At 43.3% G+C, this 16,206-nt stretch overlaps 1 protein-coding gene and 1 long non-coding RNA gene across 4 annotated transcripts; one reads left to right on the top strand and one right to left on the bottom strand.

Moving 5' to 3' along the window:
• The first annotated feature begins 2,842 nt into the window (after positions 1-2,842).
• On the top strand, positions 2,843-16,115 carry LOC126982097 (uncharacterized). Of its 3 annotated transcripts, none has more exons than XM_050833829.1 (12): positions 2,843-2,993; positions 4,176-4,309; positions 8,086-8,217; positions 8,727-8,839; positions 9,351-9,509; positions 9,629-9,746; positions 10,594-10,722; positions 10,843-10,979; positions 11,120-11,231; positions 11,928-12,091; positions 15,222-15,260; positions 15,960-16,115. In XM_050833829.1, the coding sequence occupies exons 1-12, from the start codon at positions 2,846-2,848 to the stop codon at positions 16,099-16,101; spliced, it is 1,527 nt and encodes a 508-aa protein (XP_050689786.1). In that variant the 5' UTR covers positions 2,843-2,845; the 3' UTR covers positions 16,102-16,115. The 3 variants fall into 3 exon arrangements, with proteins under 3 accessions (XP_050689786.1, XP_050689785.1, XP_050689787.1); XM_050833828.1 differs by having other exon boundaries at positions 4,176-4,321; XM_050833830.1 differs by lacking the exon at positions 15,222-15,260 and having other exon boundaries at positions 4,176-4,321.
• LOC126982103 (uncharacterized) lies at positions 12,114-16,079 on the bottom strand. The gene is made up of 3 exons (XR_007734548.1): positions 15,941-16,079; positions 13,200-14,327; positions 12,114-12,975 (listed from the first exon to the last, which is right to left on the bottom strand). It is a non-coding gene; the product is annotated as an uncharacterized LOC126982103 (long non-coding RNA).
• Positions 16,116-16,206: the final 91 nt, after the last annotated feature.

Raw genomic sequence — 16,206 nt, 5'->3', positions numbered from 1 at the left:
GAAATGCGGCCCTAAGTGTCTTAATTGCTGTCATGGATATAATTTTATTAGTATCCATTGGTTCAGTTTTCATGTCTAATATTTTTGTTAGTGTCACAAATATCCAATTATTATTTTTAACTTATTGAACATTTATCACACACCGTCTGTCTCTGAGTACAAACCCTAATTAATAGCCATGTTCGCGAATATAATGTCCTTAGTATCCATTGGTTAAGTTTTCATGTCTAATATTTTTGTTAGTGTCACAAATATCCAATTATTATTTTTAACTTATTGAACATTTATCACACACCGTCTGTCTCTGAGTACAAACCCTAATTAATAGCCATGTTCGCGAATATAATGTCCTTAGTATCCATTGGTTAAGTTTCCACGGCTAGTATTTTTGTTACATTGTCACAAATATCCAAAGATTAATTTTAACTTACTGAACATTTATCACACGTACAGTTTGTCTTTGAGTAACCCTAATTAATAGCCATGTTCGGTTAGGTTACAAGTTCTCTCAATTTCAGTCTGGAGAACTACAATACTGGTCCTGCGCTGAGTGGTTGATTGCCTGGTCTACCGGCCCCTGGATGAGTGGTTGACTGCCTGGTCTACCGGCCCCTGGATGAGTGGTTGACTGCCTGGTCTACCGGCCCCTGGATGAGTGGTTGACTGCCTGGTCTACCGGCCCCTGGATGAGTGGTTGATTGCCTGGTCTACCGGCCCCTGGATGAGTGGTTGACTGCCTGGTCTACCGGCCCCTGGATGAGTGGTTGATTGCCTGGTCTACCGGCCCCTGGATGAGTGGTTGATTGCCTGGTCTACCGGCCCCAGGATGAGTGGTTGATTGCCTGGTCTACCGGCCCCTGGATGAGTGGTTGATTGCCTGGTCTACCGGCCCCAGGATGAGTGGTTGATTGCCTGGTCTACCGGCCCCTGGATGAGTGGTTGATTGCCTGGTCTACCGGCCCCAGGATGAGTGGTTGATTGCCTGGTCTACCGGCCCCTGGATGAGTGGTTGATGGCCTGGTCGATAAGGTAAGGTTTTAATTAATGACTTGCTTACTTTACTTAATTATATATACTTGGCTTACTTATAAATTACTTGTCATACTTATACTTGGCTTACTTACTTAATTATATATACTTGGCTTACTTATAAATTACTTGGCTTACTTACTTACTTGGCTTACTTATAAATTCCTGGCTTACTTAATTATATATACGTGGCTTACTTACTTGGCTTACATGCTTACTTATAAATTACTTGGCTTACTTACTTACTTGGCTTTTTATAGGCCTATCACACTTCTTTACATATATAACTTGGCCGCCCAGAAACCCTTATCGCCTATAGGCCTAGAGATGCGCGCCCTACCTGTTATATAGAAATTCCAGCAATACTGAAGGAACAGGCCGCAGAAAACTTTGCAGACAGACTTATAGGCCTATCACACTTCTAAGCATATATAACTTGGCCGCCCAGAAACCCTTATCGCCTATAGGCCTAGAGATGCGCCCTAGCTGTTATATAGAAATTCCGGCAATACTCAAGGAACAGGCCGCAGAAAACCTTGCAGACAGACTTATAGGCCTATCACACTTCTAAGCATATATAACTTGGCCGCCCAGAAACCCTTATCGCCTATAGACCTAGAGATGCGCCTATAGCTGTTATATAGAAATTCCGGCAATACTCAAGGAACAGGCCGCAGAAAACCTTGCAGACAGACTTATAGGCCTATCACACTTCTAAGCATATATAACTTATCGCCTATAGGCCTAGAGATGCGCCCTAGCTGTTATATAGAAATTCCGGCAATACTCAAGGAACAGGCCGCAGAAAACCTTGCAGACAGACTTATAGGCCTATCACACTTCTAAGCATATAAGAAAAACCTTAATTATCGCCATCAGGGGAACAGCCGCAGGAAAACCTAAAACCTTGTAGACAGACTAGGCCTATCAACACTTTGCATATATAACTGCCCAGAAAACCTTATCGCCCTATAGACCTGAGATGATGCGCCCCAGCTGTTATATAGAAAAAATTAAATACAAAGGGAATAGGCCGCAGAAAACCTTGCAGACAGACTTATAGGCCTATCACACTGCTAAGCATATATAACTTAGGCCTAGAGATGCGCCTAGCTGTTATATAGAAATTCCGGCAATACTCAAGGAACAGGCCGCAGAAAACCTTGCAGACAGACTTATAGGCCTATCACACTTCTAAGCATATATAACTTGGCTGCCCAGAAAACCCTTATATAGAAATTCCGGCGGCTGAGTACGTGTCGGCGCCGATAATAAAACTAGAAATGTCAGCAGATAAAGACAAGATTTGGAGCCAGGAGGCCGAGGTGGTATTATTAGGAGGAGTTAGGCAGCATCGACATTTGTACGTGGGAGCCACAAGATAAGCTGAATGAGAAGCCGAGTCTGGTGTCACCGTTGCCAGATTATCGTACTAGGAGTCTCGTATTTACCTGTTTCTGAGCCATAGCTATTGCCAAAAGTCACCAATAATTCACCATTTTAACGATAATCATATATGAAGGCAGTTATTGGGGTCGGGGAGGCAGTTTTGGGGTCGGAAATCGGCAAACTGGTGGCTGAGTACGACAACGTTGGGACCACGGATGCCAGGTTATCGTACTCAGATCCGCTTATTTACCTGTTTCTGAGCCACAGCTATTGCCAAAAGTCACCAATAATTAACCATTTTAACAATAACTATATATGGAGGCAGTTATTGGGGTCGGGGAGGCAGTTTTGGGGTCGGAAATCACTGAAATCGTCAAACATGGAGGCCGAGTACGACAATCTCTCAACGCTGGGAGTCAGTGTCAAGATGTCGTCTGCGGCGGGCGGGTCGCTGCAGGACAGGACGCTGAATAAAGTGGCGCTATGCTCGGCGGTGTTCGCGGGCTTTGCATATGTCGGATACTCCTACGCCAAGACCGCCTTCTGCAGAAAGCTGGCACGGAGGCATGACCTGTGTGAGTGTGTGGGGGAGGCGTGAGGGAGGGAGGGCGAGGCTTCCTTCACCTGTTTACCTGTTAGCTTGACCTGTCTACGGCACCTGTTAGCTTGACTTGTTTACGGTACCTGTTAGCTTGACCTGTCTACGGCACCTGTTAGCTTGACTTGTTTACGGTATCTGTTAGCTTGACCTGTTTACGGCACCTGTTAGCTTGACCTGTTTACGGCACCTGTTAGCTTGACCTGTTTACGGTACCTGTTAGCTTGACCTGTTTACGGTACCTGTTAGCTTGACCTGTTTACGGCACCTGTTAGCTTGACCTGTTTACGGTACCTGTTAGCTTGACCTGTTTACGGCACCTGTTAGCTTGACCTGTTTACGGCACCTGTTAGCTTGACCTGTTTACGGCACCTGTTAGCTTGACCTGTTTACGGAACCTGTTAGCTTGACCTGTTTACGGTACCTGTTAGCTTGACCTGTTTACGGCACCTATATAGCTTGACCTGTTTACGGTACCTGTTAGCTTGACCTGTTTACCTGTATAGCCTCATCTGTTTACCTGTATATTCTCACCTGTTTACCTGTATAGTCTCACCTGTTTACCTGTATAGCTTCACCTGTTTACCTGTATAGCTTCACCTGTTTACCTGTATAGCTTCATCTAGGTAAGCAATCACTAGGTAAGCCATGTTTCTTATGCGCTGGGAAATACAGTTATGTACAACTTGTAGTATACAGTTAAATAAACAGTCAATCAAATCTGTTCCCACATCATCCACCTGACCACCCCCTCATCTAACTCATCCATCTCCTCCTAGTCATCCACCTCCTTCATCTTTTCTGTCCTATGTATCCTCCTCCTCCTCCTCCTTGTCATCCACCTCCTCCTTATCATCCACGTCCTCCTCCTCCTCCTTGTCATCCACCTCCTCCTCCTCCTCCTTGTCATCCACGTCCTCCTCCTTGTCATCCACCTCCTCCTTATCATCCACGTCCTCCTCCTCCTCCTTATCATCCACGTCCTCCTCCTTGTCATCCACCTCCTCCTCCCTCTTTCTTGTCATCCACCTCCTCCTCCTAGTCATCCTCCTCCCTGTCATCCTCCTCCTCCTCCCTCGTTCTTGTCATCCACCTCCTTGTCATTCACCTCCTCCTCTTTGTTGTCATCCACCTCCTCCTCATCCGCCTCCTCCCCCAGATGATGATGAGTCCGAGGTGTCGCGTGTGGTGTTCCGGCGGCTGTCCCAAACCACCCAGACGGATGCCCTGCTGGGTAACCTGGACGTGAGTGGGGTGCGGGGCAAGCTGATCCTCCGCCCCAAGAGTGTGCAGGTGCGGCATTTGGTAACTATGGGGTCTAGCAGCACCGAGCACTCGAATAACAGGTTGTGGGTGTTGGTTATTCTCCCTCGGTCTTGATGTTGTGTTGTGGGTGTTTCTTTGCTCGCTCGGCCTTGATGTGTTGTGTTGTGGGTGTTGGTTATTCTCCCTCGGTCTTGATGTTGTGTTGTGGGTGTTGGTTATTCTCCCTCGGTCTTGATGTTGTGTTGTGGGTGTTGGTTATTCTCCCTCGGTCTTGATGTTGTGTTGTGGGTGTTGGTTATTCTCCCTCGGTCTTGATGTTGTGTTGTGGGTGTTGGTTATTCTCCCTCGGTCTTGATGTGTTGTGTTGTGGGTGTTGGTTATTCTCCCTCGGTCTTGATGTTGTGTTGTGGGTGTTTCTTTGCTCGCTCGGCCTTGATGTGTTGTGTTGTGGGTGTTGGTTATTCTCCCTCGGTCTTGATGTTGTGTTGTGGGTGTTGTTTTGCTCGCTCGGCCTTGATGTGTTGTGTTGTGGGTGTTGGTTATGCTCCCTCGGTCTTGATGTTGTGTTGTGGGTGTTGTTTTGCTCCCTCGGCCTTGATGTTGTGTTGTGGGTGTTTCTTTGCTCGCTCGGCCTTGATGTTGTGTTGTGGGTGTTGGTTATGCTCCCTCGGTCTTGATGTTGTGTTGTGGGTGTTTCTTTGCTCGCTCGGCCTTGATGTGTTGTGTTGTGGGTGTTGCATTGTGCTTGATTTTCCAGCATTTGTTCTGTTTTTAACCCGGTAGCAGCGGGGATCATGTTTCTTAATGGTCCCTCTAAGCGAGAAAAATGAGAAAAAATCCTCACTCGCACAAACCATTTCATAATATATATCAAAGCATTTGTGATCAGTTTGTGTCATCTATTTTGGGGGTTTCAATCATGGCACAAATTTGGCCCGTCGCTGCTACACGGTAAAGCCACAAATTTGGCCCGTCACTGCTACACAGTAAAGCCACAAATTTGGCCCGTCACTGCTACACAGTAAAGCCACAAATTTGGCCCGTCACTGCTACATGGTAAAGCCACAAATTTGGCCCGTCACTGTTACACGGTAAAGCCACAAATTTGGCCCGTCACTGCTACACAGTAAAGCCACAAATTTGTCCCGTCACTGCTACACAGTAAAGCCACAAATTTGTCCCGTCACTGCTACACAGTAAAGCCACAAATTTGTCCCGTCACTGCTACACAGTAAAGCCACAAATTTGGCCCGTCACTGCTACACAGTAAAGCCACAAATTTGGCCCGTCACTGCTACACGGTAAAGCCACAAATTTGGCCCGTCACTGCTACACAGTAAAGCCACAAATTTGTCCCGTCACTACAGTAAAGCCACAAATTTGTCCCGTCGCTGCTACGGTAAAGCCACAAATTTGGCCCGTCACTGCTACACAGTAAAGCCACAAATTTGGCCCGTCACTGCTACACGGTAAAGCCACAAATTTGGCCCGTTGCTGCTACACAGTAAAGCCACAAATTTGGCCCGTCACTGCTACACGGTAAAGCCACAAATTTGGCCCGTCACTGCTACACGGTAAAGCCACAAATTTGGCCCGTCACTGCTACACGGTAAAGCCACAAATTTGGCCCGTCACTGCTACACGGTAAAGCCACAAATTTGTCCCGTCGCTGCTACACAGTAAAGCCACAAATTTGTCCCGTCGCTGCTACACAGTAAAGCCACAAATTTGGCCCGTCGCTGCTACCAGGTTAACATTGTCACTTTATTTATTAATCTTCTGTTCTTCCTTCAGTCTGTCTAAAATATCCATCTTTATTGTTTTGTATCTCTGTGCCTTTCAACTGAACTTTCTCTTCATTTTCTTAATTTTCCAGCATTTGTTCATTTTTTTAACATTGTCACTCTTAATTAATCTTACGATCTTCCTTCAGTTTGTCTTTTTTATCCATCTTTATTGTTTTGTATCTCTGTGCCTTTCAACATAACTTTCTCTTCATTTTCTTAATTTTCCAGCATTTGTTCATTTTTTTTTAACATTGTCACTTTCCTAATTAATCTTAAGTTCTTCCTTCAGGCTGTCTAAATTATCCATCTTTATTGTTTTGTATCTCTGTGCCCTTCAACTTAACTTTTTATTTTTATTTTTCATCGGTCTCCTTGCTAACTATCTTCATTCCATATATTTCTTTGCCTATTCACTATTGTTTCCATTATTTGCCTCCAGTGTGATCTAATCTGTTCCTTTTTTTAGCTAATGTATGAGTATTAACTATTGTATATGTGTTTTTTATTCCTTTCTTTTGCACATGTCTGATTCATATCCTTCACAGTCTTGTATATAAATGCTTTTGTTACTGTTGGTTAAGGGCATATCATTCTTCCTTATTTGACTTACTGTTGCCTGTTAGCTATGTCGAGTTTACATAATCTATTGCATGTGTGTTTGGATTCATATTCTTCAAAGTCCTGTATATATGTGTTTGTTACTGTTTACGGCTATGGGCATGTCATTCTTCCTGCTTGTGTATATGCATAGCTATTTGACTTACTGTTCCCTGTTAGCTATGTCGAGTTTACATAATCTATTGCATGTGTGTTTGGATTCATATTCTTCAAAGTCCTGTATATATGTGTTTGTTACTGTTTACGGTTATGTGCATGTCCTTCTTCCTGCTTGTGTATATGTATAGCTATTTGACTCACTGTTCCCTGTTAGCTATGTCGAGTTTACATAATCTATTGCATGTGTGTTTGGATTCATATTCTTCAAAGTCCTGTATATATGTGTTTGTTACTGTTTACGGCTATGGGCATGTCATTCTTCCTGCTTGTGTATATGTATAGCTATTTGACTTACTGTTCCCTGTTAGCTATGTCGAGTTTACATAATCTATTGCATGTGTGTTTGGTTTTAATTCTTCAGTTGTATGTTAACTTATATTTATTTGTGTGTTGTAATTTGCATGTATAGTAACTTGAATGATTAGGTACATAGTCTATTGAATGTGTTTTTGTATTCTAATTGTTCATCTTGTTAATTCTATCGCTTGTATGTTACTTGTATTTGTGTGTGTTGTAATTTCAATGTATAGTAACTTGAATGATTTGGTTTATATACTTATTACGCCTTCTAAGCTCACTACCACAGAACTCCCCCCCATCACCAGCAGTCAACTCCATCACCACCAATCACCACAGAACTCCCCCCATCACCACCAGCCCTTCACTGATCACCACACACCACCGTCAGGCACTACCCCAACACCATACCCCCACCACCACTACCCATCATCACCAGCCCTTCACCACCAATCACCAGACATGACCCATCACCACGCACCACCACAGAACTCCCCCCATCACCACCAGCCCTTCACTGATCACCACACACCACCATCAGACACTACCCCAACACCACCATACCCCCATCACCACTACCAATCACCACACACCACCACACCACCCCCTGACTTATTTTCTCCTCACTTTTTTTCCCTTTTCCCGCTCTCTTCGCTATAAAAAAATTCACCACCTCACCATAACCCGTCACCATCACCACCTTCATCACCATTCTCACCACCAGGCTTTTTGTCTTTTCTTTTTTTTCTCCTTTTCTTTCCCCCATTTAGCTATTTCCTTCGCTATAAAAAAAATTCACCACCTCACCGTCACATGTCACCACCACCAAACACCACCCTTCACCTGCAACCACCAATAACCACCTCTACCACCACCACCACCACCACTAACTAACCCATCATCACCATCACCATCATCACCACCCACACCCTTTCTCTGCAGGAGCGCATCAGGGAGTTGAACCTCAAGGCACGCCAGTTCGCCGACACCTTCATCGCGATACAAACGGGCAATGGACACGCCGGACATGCGCTTTCCCGGAACTCTGCCATACATGACCCCAAGAGCCTGCAGGTGTGTGTGTGTGTGTGTGCGCCATTCTCCTCCTCCTTCTGTTCCTCCTTTACTAAAATTTCTCAACCTCTTCCTACTTTCTTTCCTGTTTCCTTCCTTCCTTCCTTCCTTCTTCTCCTTCCTCCTCCTCCTCCTCCTGGTCTTCCTTTACTAAAACCTCTCAACCTCTTCATACCAGTACATGCTTTTCCTGTTCCCTTCCTTCTCCACCTCCTCCTGCTCCTCCTCCTCCTCCTCCTTCTGTTCTTCCTTTACTAAAATTTCTCAACCTCTTCATACCAGTACTTACTTTTCCTATTTCCTTCCTCCTCCTCCTCCTTCTCCCTCCTTCCTCCTCCTTCACTAGTCTCCCCACACATCTCCTTACCCTGACCTAACCTACCTTACCTTAATCTCCCTTCCTCTGCACTGTTCTCCCTCCCAATTCCCAACTCCCTTTCCTTCTTCACCAAAATTTCCCTCCCTTCCCTCCTCCCGCATCATCTCCCTTAATCTCCCTTCCTCCGCAGTGCTCTCCCTGGAACTCCCCGCGGCTCCTGTCACCCGTCGACGTCAAACACCTGATCACGTCAAGGTCAACAGAGAACCTCACACACATCCCACCTGACGGATCTCCCTGCAGGTATGAGATTAGATTCCTTCCTATCCACTCCTCTCTTTCTTTCCTCCCTATCTCCCTCCTATGTCTTTCATCCTCCTCTCTCTCTTTCTCTCCTTCCCTTTCTTCCTATCCACTCCTCCCTATCTCCTTTTTTCTCCTCCTTGCTCGCTCTCTCTCTCTCTCTCTCTCTCTCTCTCTCTCTCTCTCTCTCTCTCTCTCTCTCCATCCATTATTCCTTCTCTCTTTGTCTCTTTCCTTCCCATTTTTCCTTTTGTTTCCTCCTCCTCCTTCTCTTCTCTTTATTTTTTCTCTCCACTCTTCTCTCTCCTTCATGTCTTTCCTCCTCCTCTCCACTTCTCTCAATCTTTCTCCTCGTTCATTTTCTTTTGCTCTTTTCCTCCTCCTCCTCCTCTCTGTTTCTCTCTATAGCTCTCCTCCTTCTCTCCACTTCTCTCCATCTCTCTCTCTCTCCCTCCAGACCTAAGCCTCCTTCTCTCCACTTCTCTCCATCTCTCTCTCTCTCTCCCTCCAGACCTAAGTGGGTGAGAAAAAGTCTGCGCAGGAAAAAGCTTGAAGCCGCCAATGACCCCGACGGACACCAGCGGCGGCTTGAGGAGGAGGCGAAGGCGCTCTACACAGCCTCCGAGGAAGAGCTGACCACATCCCTTGAACGCCTCACCTCCCGGGGCCGGTACGCACACACACACACACACACACACACACACAAGATGGAATATAATGAAAATGTCTTAAAATACAATGGTGGCAATAATAATAACAATGAAAATAAGGATTAATTACCCCCCCCAGCATCCTGACCCCCTACGAGGCCAAGAGTCTCGTGGCGCTGCTGTACGCGGACGACAAAGGCCTCGTGGAGCGCGCCCTCGCCACCATTGCCAACTGTGCCGCCTTCAGTGTGAACCTGGTGCGTGGGGGGGGGGAGTGGGGGGGTCAAACAGGATGCAATTATTAGAACGTAACATCATTAATCTATAAGAGGCTTTAGTGTGTTTGTTTTAAGATAATGGTACTTTTTTGTTGTGGTTTATTTTCAGGGAATTTTGAAGAACAGGGAAAAAAAAGATAATTGAGGAGGAAGAAAAGAAAGAGAGAGAGAGAGAAGGTGAAAGAATTAGAAAGATGATTTGAATTTTGAAGAAGAAGAAGAAGGAAGGAAAAGGAGGAAGGAAGAAAGGGAACAAGGAAAAAAAAAGAGATAATTGAGGAGGAAGAAAAGAGAGAGAGAGAGAGAGAGAGAGAAGGTGAAAGAATTAGAAAGATGATTTGAATTTTGAACAAGAAGGAAGGAAAAGGAGGAAGGGGAACAAGGAAAAAAAGAGAGAGAGAGAGAGAAGGTGAAAGAATTAGAAAGATGATTTGAATTTTGAAGAAGAAGAAGAAGGAAGGAAAAGGAGGAAGGAAGAAGGGGAACAAGGAAAAAAAAAAAGATAATTGAGGAGGAAGAAAAGAAAAGAGAGAGAGAGAATTAGAAAGATGATTTGAATTTTGAACAAGAAGAAGGAAGGAAGAAAGGGAGGAAGGAAGGAGACAAGAAAAAAAAAGACTATTATTAAACCTTTACAGACCGGACATAAAATCTGTTACATTTCCGTTTTCATTCATTTGCAAGTTTTAACAGAATCAATATTTTCAAAACCTCAGGATGACACTCACTGGGAGACACACACACACACACACACACACACACACACACACACACACACACACACACAGTCTCCCAATGCTCTAACACACTCCTTCCCCCTCCCCAGGACTTTCTGCGTGAGGTTGGCTGCATTCACCGCCTCACCACGCTGCTGGAGGACAAGGACCTGAGGTTACCCGCCGTGCAGACACTCGGGAATGTGGTCTTGTCCGAGGAAAACATCAGACAGGCCAAGGTGAGTGAGGGCTGGGTTGGGTTTGGGTCTGGTTTGATTATTATGGTTGATATGAGCTTAGCAGTGTTATGTACCTGTCCCATTGTCTCACCTCAACCCACTCTCCATCTCTCCACCCAGGGCTGCCTTCCGCTCCTGATGGACTTTGTGAAGAACAGCTGGGGCGATGACGGGCTGCGGCTGGCGGCTCTCGTGGTGCTGACCAACATCGCCACCATCAGCGAGTGGCACCAGACTTACTGCCCCCTACTGCACAAGTGAGCATACTACTACTACTACTACTTCTACTACTGATGAGGATAATGATAAACAATAAAATAGTCTCTTGTGTCCTTAACCCAGCAGCTCCCATTCTTTCCCTCACCAAGGCCTCGTCTCATCTCCTTTTCCCCCATAGATTGTACCATTTTGTGGACAGCCCCAACACACACATACAGCTGCAGAGTCTGAGGCTGCTGGTCAACCTCTCCTGCAACAGAGACATGATCCCCTCCCTGCTGGCTGCCGAGGTGGGTGCTGGCTCCTGATCCTTCTTCTTCTCCTCTTCCTCCTTCTCCTTCTTCTTCTCCTTCTCCTCCTCCTCCTTCTTCTCATTCTCCTCCTCCTTCTTCTCCTTCTCCTCCTCTTTCTCCTTCTCCTCCTCTTTCTCCTTCTTCTCCTCCTCCTCCTCCTTTTCCTCCTCCTTCTCCTCCTCCTCCTACTCCTCCTCCTCCTCCTCCTCCTCCTACAACCAACATAAAGTCTCCATACTGAATTCCAAATATGGTTGTGACTAATGATATATACAACTTTTCTTCTCTTTTCTCTTTATTTCTGATCTCTTCTCCTCCTCCTCCTCTCTCCAAAATCCAAGCATCCATTATCATATCTCACTCATATATCTTATCTTTATTAAATATTCCTGCCGAGTGCTGATCCAGAGTGCTGATTAATGATATATACAACTTTTCTTCCCTTTTCTCTTTATTTCTGATCTCTTCTCCTCCTCTCTCCCCAAAATCCAAGCATCCATTATCATATCTCACTCATATATCTTATCTTTATTAAATATTCCCGCTGAGTGCTGATCCAGAGTGCTGACTAATGATATATACAACTTTTCTTCTCTTTTCTCTTTATTTCTTGTCTCTTCCCCTCCTCTCTCCCCAAAATCCAAGCATCCATTATCATATCTTCCTGCTGAGTGCTGACTAACTCTACCGCAGGGCCCTAGTCACCTCAGCACCCTAGTGGACAGCAGCACGGACGAGGCGGTGCTGCTTCGGGTGCTGACGCTTCTGGCAACACTGACCCACGCCGTGACCCAAGATGACCTCAACCCAAGCACCGACCTGCCCCCAGAGAACAAGGCTGCGGCCCCTGATACCATGTGAGTTAAGGGGGGAGAGGGGAGGGAGGGAAAGGGAATTCATGGATTATAAACTATTCCATATATATAAATTTAGTATGCAATGTTATTTACGATTTTCAGCTTAGTTTCCCTTAAAAAAGTCACTCTTTCTTCATATAATTCAATTTATCTATATTTTCTGCATTACTTTACCTCTTGAATATATATAAAGGACTGGTTATGCTTCCTATATCTAGTTATTATGTCATGTTATTTACCATTTTCAGATTAGTTTCCCTTAAAAAAGTCACTCTTTCTTCATATAATTCAATTTATCTATATTTTCTGCATTAGTTTACCTCTTGAATATATATAAAGGATTCGTAATGCTTCCTATATCTAGTTATGTCATATTATTTACCATTTCCAGCTTAGTTTCCCTTAAAAAAGTCACTTTCTTCGTATAATTCAATTTATCTATATTTCCTGCATTAGTTTACCTTTTGAATATATCTTAAGGATTGGTTATACTTCCTATATCTAGTTATTATGTCATGTTATTTACCATTTCCAGATTAGTTTCCCTTAAAAAAGTCACTTTCTTCGTATAATTCAATTTATCTATATTTTCTGCATTACTTTACCTCTTGAATATATATACAAAGGACCGGTTATGCTTCTACTAGTAACTTTACTGTACATATATGAATCTAGTTAGTATGCAGCGTTATTTCCAGCATATATAGTGTAGCCTTTACCCTGTTAGCCTTTAGTGTGTATAAGTTAGTATCTTCATATATAGCTCTGAGCCTCATAGTTAGTGTCCATCGCTTCACTTTAGCTTCATATCCGGCCATGTGTAGTGTTTTGTACGGCACCACAAGTCACAAAACAAACCTTAACTCAAGTAACATAAATATCACCTTCTCCACTGTTTAAGTCACAAAACAAACCTTAACTCAAGTAACATAAATATCACCTTCTCCACTGTTTAAGTCACAAAACAAACCTTAACTCAAGTAACATAAATATCACCTTCTCCGCTGTTTAAGTCACAAAACAAACCTTAACTCAAGTAACATAAATATCACCTTCTCCACTGTTTAAGTCACAAAACAAACCTTAACTCAAGTAACATAAATATCACCTTCTCCGCTGTTTAAAAAGAGTTTGATCGATCGCCTCAAAGGAGTAAGAAGAAAATGCATTAATAGTGAACATTTTATATTTTTTTAAAGTTCATTGTAAGGTCACTGATACATCCATAGAACAATTTATAATGATACAACAATCTGATGCAGTATTAATGTTAACTGTATTTACAAAAGTCTATGATCTCTGATACATCCATAGAACAATTTATAATGATACAACAATCTGATGCAGTATTAATGTTAACTGTATTTACAAAAGTCTGACTATGATCTCTGATACATCCATAGAACAGTTTATAATGATACAACAATCTGATGCAGTATTAATGTTAACTGTATTTACAAAAGTCTATGATCTCTGATACATCCATACAACAGTTTATAATGATACAACAATCTGATGCAGTATTAATGTTAACTGTATTTACAAAAGTCTGACTCTGGTCTAATACATCCATAGAACAGTTTATAATGATACAACAATCTGATGCAGTATTAATGTTAACTGTATTTACAAAAGTCTGACTATGATCTCTGATACATCCATACAACAGTTTATAATGATACAACAATCTGATGCAGTATGTTAACTAGTGTTTTGTACAGCACCTCACATCACTAAACAAACATGGACTTGAGTAACATAAAAGGAATCTGATTAATCGCTAGAAAGGAATGAAAAATAATAAATAAATAAATAATAAGTTACAGTAATGAGAGTGAACATTCTGTATTTACAAAAGCCTGACTAAGAGCCGATTTCACAGTCCAACACAGTGTCTTCGTAACAGCCCGAACCAAACTATAGAATCCCATACAATCCAAAATGGTGAGGTCTTCAATCCCACACTAAATACACAAGACTTTTCCTGTATAGTTTCATCAAATTTGTGAACTGAAATATAAACACCAGACACTATACAAGGAAATTTCGAAGGCTCTGGTATTGGTTTGGGAGCTTACTAACCCATCATGGGGAACTGTGAAACTGGCCCTAAGATCTGTGAGACATCCATAGAACAAGCCTTATCTTAACTGTACAATGTAATTACTTTTGGTGCCATCTGATTTTACAATGGCCAGGGACTTCTGCGGAGGACAGCGACACTTCCGATCACATCCTGCAAAAGTAAATAACAATTGATGACATTGATAATAATACGAAGAAGAAGTAGAAGAATTTGTAGTTGTATTAAATAATTGTGAGAGGCTGCAGAAAAAAAAGTATTTATGAAATTCCAGACTGAAAAAATTAACTAAATATTCAAGTTGTATTTTAATAAATCTAAATCTAAATAAATTATAAATAAATTCAAGTTCTACTCTAGAAAAAAAAATATAAGTGAATTTTAATGGATAAACTTACATACTGTACACACACACACACACACACACACACACACACGATGCTGTAGTGCCCTGTGTAGTGTAGCGCTTCATGTATGTGCGCACAGCACAGTATACATGCTAGTGTGTGTGTATTTGCTACCGTGTGCGTGTGTGTGTGTGTGCGTCTTCTACACACACACATAATTTTCACCAGTATCAACACACTTTTATTTTTTATTTTTTTCTAAGCTAATCAGTCATTTTGTGAGATTAGATTCCCTTTAGTTAATGTAAGAAAGGTTAACCATCATCAGGACTAAGGAATATATTGTACTGTTAATAGTAACTAAATTTATTATTGTTGTTATTACTATTATTATTATTATTATTATTATTATTATTATGTCAGAGTTAAGATTCCATTATGTACAAAATTAAACTAACTGCATGAAAACCCAGCAGGTCATACACACACACACACACACACACACACACACACACACACACACACACACACACACACACACACACACAAGTCATTGCCTTTTGTCTGTCTCTTGTCGCCCTGTTAATGAGACTTGCCTTTGTATACTTGTGATCACCACCACCATCACCACCATCACTACCTGCCTTCCCTGTCACCACCCGGGCTTTGTGACTGGCTGATGCATGACTGTATGTTGCAGACACGCTGGCGGCTCACCCACTCGCATGCCCCTGGACAGGTGAGTGGCTGGCACCTGCACCTGGTTTGCATTGGTTTGGTTGGTCAGTTTCAGCCGGCCAGACAAGCAGTTTGTTGCCCTATGTGCCCTCTCCATTGAGTCTTGCTTCTTACATTGTCTCAAGTGTCTCCTGTCTCTATAATCACACAAGGAGCAACTTCTCTTAACTTTGTCATGTGTTCCGTCATAACCCTCTCACACACCTGTGGCGTGTGTATGTGTTCATGGCCCAAGTGCACCATGGGAACAAAATGAACATTCTGAACCACTCATATTCCTGCCAGTGGCGTCATTCTCAGGTTGAGCATAAGAAATTATTTATCATGTCATGTAAAGCTGCAACTAATAGTGAAGTACCAATGTATTATTGTTATATTATTGATAAGGGTGAGTGCAGTGCAATCTTTGGGGTGAAGACAGACTGAGAAACACAATATTTTGGTGCACAGAAAGACTGCCAGGAAGCATCCAGAGCAGGGAGGCTGCGAATAGCCACAGGAAACTATTGAAGCTTTTGGTGGGCGAGAGGCTTAATAATCACATGGACAACAACTGCATTCTTTTCTGTCATGTTTTGTCTTATAATAATCTGAGAGAGTAACTCCATTCATCTGGTCAGTCTTGGTCTTGATGGTCACAGCGGTGCGTGGCAATCTCTCCGCAATAACACACACACTCACCCGCCGTCCCTCCCCTCAGGTACGCCAGGATGTTCGGCATTGGTGTGCGGGACAGGCTGGTGGCACGCTCCGAGTCCCTGGCACAGACCCACCCAGACCCTGACATCCAGCGACAAGCAGCACGGCTCAATGCGGCACTCAAGGACACGGTGGCATTCTGAGAGGGACGAGCAGCACTTAGAAATGGTGTGAGGATCAAAACTTAGACTATGGGGGTGGGAATGGAGGCGCTCGATGAAGAAAGGAGGGTCTAGGGTGCGGATATT

This window comes from Eriocheir sinensis, chromosome 50 (genome assembly GCF_024679095.1).
Source record: "Eriocheir sinensis breed Jianghai 21 chromosome 50, ASM2467909v1, whole genome shotgun sequence".
In the NCBI taxonomy this organism is placed as follows: domain Eukaryota; kingdom Metazoa; phylum Arthropoda; class Malacostraca; order Decapoda; family Varunidae; genus Eriocheir; species Eriocheir sinensis.
Note: the sequence above shows the minus strand (reverse complement) of the source record. Positions and strands in the feature narration are given on the sequence as shown.